Source organism: Vigna radiata, chromosome 8 (genome assembly GCF_000741045.1).
Source record: "Vigna radiata var. radiata cultivar VC1973A chromosome 8, Vradiata_ver6, whole genome shotgun sequence".
Lineage (NCBI taxonomy): Eukaryota > Viridiplantae > Streptophyta > Magnoliopsida > Fabales > Fabaceae > Vigna > Vigna radiata.
This window is the reverse complement of record NC_028358.1, coordinates 44,192,170-44,195,542: the sequence shown is the minus strand read 5'-3', so window position 1 is coordinate 44,195,542 and position 3,373 is coordinate 44,192,170. Positions and strand designations below refer to the sequence as shown.

At 27.3% G+C, this 3,373-nt stretch overlaps 1 protein-coding gene across 1 annotated transcript in view; it reads right to left on the bottom strand.

Moving 5' to 3' along the window:
- LOC106770723 (B3 domain-containing transcription factor VRN1) overlaps positions 1-475 on the bottom strand; it is a 10,946-nt gene extending 10,471 nt beyond the window's left edge. Inside the window, exons 1-3 of the mRNA XM_022784918.1 lie at positions 425-475; positions 233-321; positions 18-90 (exon numbers count right to left, since the gene is read on the bottom strand). Coding sequence (XP_022640639.1) covers positions 18-90; positions 233-307 — 148 coding nt within the window. The 5' untranslated portion in view covers positions 308-321; positions 425-475. The remainder of the gene's footprint in view (positions 1-17; positions 91-232; positions 322-424) is intronic.
- Between the last annotated feature and the right edge of the window lie 2,898 nt (positions 476-3,373).

Here is a 3,373-nt window from a genome sequence, read left to right as displayed (position 1 = left end):
CACTTCCCATTCAGCACCTTTGGGAAGAAGAAGATTCAGTGGATTTGATATATCTTGCCAGTATTTACTCACAAAACTCCGAGGTATTCTCTGTCGTGAAATATTGAACAGAGTCAATAGCATTACTAGCATAATATTAAATGGAAAATAACAATCATTCACCCCTTCAAAATCTTGATTGAAAAAGGTAGTTGACAAATGGAAGATTTTAAAAAAGAATGAATGAAGTTACCAGATCCCCGTTTCGAAGTGTGTCTTCATCAATTTTCTTGAAGAAGTGAATGGCACTATCATCACCAGAAGACATTGTTCAACAATGAACTGGTATTCGGACCATTCAAAGCATCAGCTTTCATATGTTAGAAAGTTGAGGATGTCTTTTAAATTATGATTTATAGAACAATAAATGCATATAACTGTTCACCTCTGCGAATTCCATTATGATGATTCCTTGGAAAGGAAAAGACTATATTCTTATTTGACAGTTGAATATATCTATACCTGGATCAAACTATTTTGTGTAAATGTTGATATAAACAATTATAAAGTATAAACGTTAGTATTATATATATTTATAAGTTATGAACCAGTTTGTTGCATTGATTGAGAAATTTATATTTTTTTCTGAATTATTTTTTTATTTATTTTTAATTACGTACTATTTCTTTCTGTACATATTTTTAAAAGTTTAAATAACAAATATAACGTATTTACTGAATTTTAAATTGCTATATTTACATTTGATAGGTACAATGGATTTATCGTACTCAAATTGTATTATTTTGAAACAAGTCAGTTTTTAATTATTTACTATTAATGAATTCTGATCACCTCACATTGAAAATTTATAGACTAAAATAAAGCTTTTTTTAATATTTAGTTCTAAACATGTTATCTTCCATTGTTTTAAAGTAAATATATTAATTATAAAGTTTTTAGGGTTATTCAATACCACGGTGGTCTTTTTCTTTATCTTTTGTAAGTGTATAATTTCTAATCATTCATCATATACGGAAAAAAGTATATCTATTGGTTTTTAAAAATATATACTAAATTCATTAATAATTATTGTAAGCAGATATTTTAAGCTTTCATGGTGTCTTTGTTTCCAATTGTTTACTGTTAAAAAAATGAAATTTAGAATTTTAATGAATAAAATAATATTAAAATATTGAAAATTATAATACGTCCCTTCTTTAAACTTTCTCTACATTTGTGAATGAGAAGATTCCCATAGGAAGTACTTTCCAATGAATTAAATTTAATTACTGAAATTTTAAATTAATTTTATTGTATATTTTTAAATTAAAAAGTAAGATATAATTATATATATAATTATTAAATGAAATAAACGATAAAAAATAAAAAAATTTATTTTATAATAAATAAAATAAATTTATTTTATTTTACCATATTTCATTAATTAATTTTTTTAATAATAACTCATATTTTATTTTGACATAATTTATACTAGCAATATTTTATTTTAAATTACATTTTAAACACAGTGATCAAATTATAATGTTACGATTGTATGAATTAAAAATATTTCTGATAATGGTTTCTTTTAGGAGTAAGGTTCTTAGAGCATATGGAACTATTTTAGGATATTTAGAGTCGTTTGGTTGTCTGAAAGGTAAGCAAAGAAAATTAGTTTAATTTTAGTTGATAGGCAAGTTTTGATTGATGCTTGTATGCTTCTATGCTAGTTGGATTATGTAATTGAATTGTTTGATGATATATAACCTCTTAACTTGAATTAGGAATTGAATCGTCATTAGAAACAACATGCTTGAAACCCTTATATGATTGAATGATTGAGCATGTATTTAAAGTTAAATGTATTGTTGAAATGCATATGATACGAGAACTGGTTGGTTTGAGCATATTGGTCGGTGTTAGACCAGTTTTGCAGAATTAGAATAGTGTAAATTTGCAAGATTTTGTTCTTCAAAATGATGCGAACTCACTAGACGAACAAATACTCGTTGGGAAAAATCAAAGTCAGAGGGTTCTTGAACTCAATGGTCGTTAGGCAAGAATATACTTTTTAGGAGATTTCTAAAATTGTAGGCTTCGGTTGTTCTTCTAGCTAAGTGAGCAGATTTGGTCGCTAGAAGAATGTGCTATCAAGCACTATTAGTTGAGCGAGAGTGGACAAATCTAGTGGTTAAGCGAGAGTGCTTCCGCTAAATGAGCATATCTGGTAGTTAACTGAAGGTGCTCTTGCTGAGCGAAAATGTCATAATTTTAACTAAAATTTCATATTCCTCTTATAACACGTTTAGTGTGTGTGATTGTGTGAACGTGAAAACAATGGTTGATTTCTAATATGATACGTGAATGGTTGCAACCAATCCAGGAATGATTTAGTAGTGATGTTATTAGTGTATGCTTTGATATGTGAAAATTATGAAAGTAAGAATCTTGATATATTATCAACCATTCAACTCATATAAAAATAAATTGGAGTTAGGGAGAGAACGACTTGAAGTGTTTATCCTCAACTTTTGGTCTCATGTACGAAAGATTACTCTTGTGAGTTAGGGTGATAACTCATATTTATAATTATGCAGAGTATAAACATTTCTACTAATACGCACCAATATTAAATAATACATATGTATATGTATTTATCTAGATAATTAAGTTTAGAGTTTACTACTTTTTATTTATATAATTGATATAATACTATAAATATTAAACTAATATATGATATTAAATTGTTTATGAAATTTTCTTTAAAATACTACCTTATCATATCTTCTTTTTTATCTCTGCTAATTTTTTTTTGCTACAATCACCATTAATTTGAGCAAAAGACGAGTTAAGTATAGCTATACCGTTGACGGAGGTCAATTATGTTGTAGAGGTATCAGTCAACGATGCTCACTGTACACATATATTAAGTTGGTATAATTATTATTCTAAATAACTTGATTAATATTTATCTTTTGTGCGTTATTATATCAAATATTATGAGATACATGGAAATTCTACTATGTTAATAATCTAACAATAACTAGAGTAAATGGGTTTGAAATTTAAAACATAAAATCGGAATTCGGTAGTAATACAAGTTCTACAAAAGTCATACTTTAACCTAGAGACACATTGGTTTCAAAATAACCGTAACGCTGAACCCAAATTCCACAAAAACACACACATTAACCTAACTAGATAGGTTTCAAAAGTAATAAGAGAGAAACAGACATCACTGACAAACATCAGTCAATGCAGGTTTCAATGGTATCTTTAAACACAATATTCTTCTTATCAATCAACTCAAAGCGACAAAGATCTCCATCCATCAATTTGCATTCTGTAATAAAATCATACCAACCCTTGGTGAATCTCCAGCGAGAATCTATCT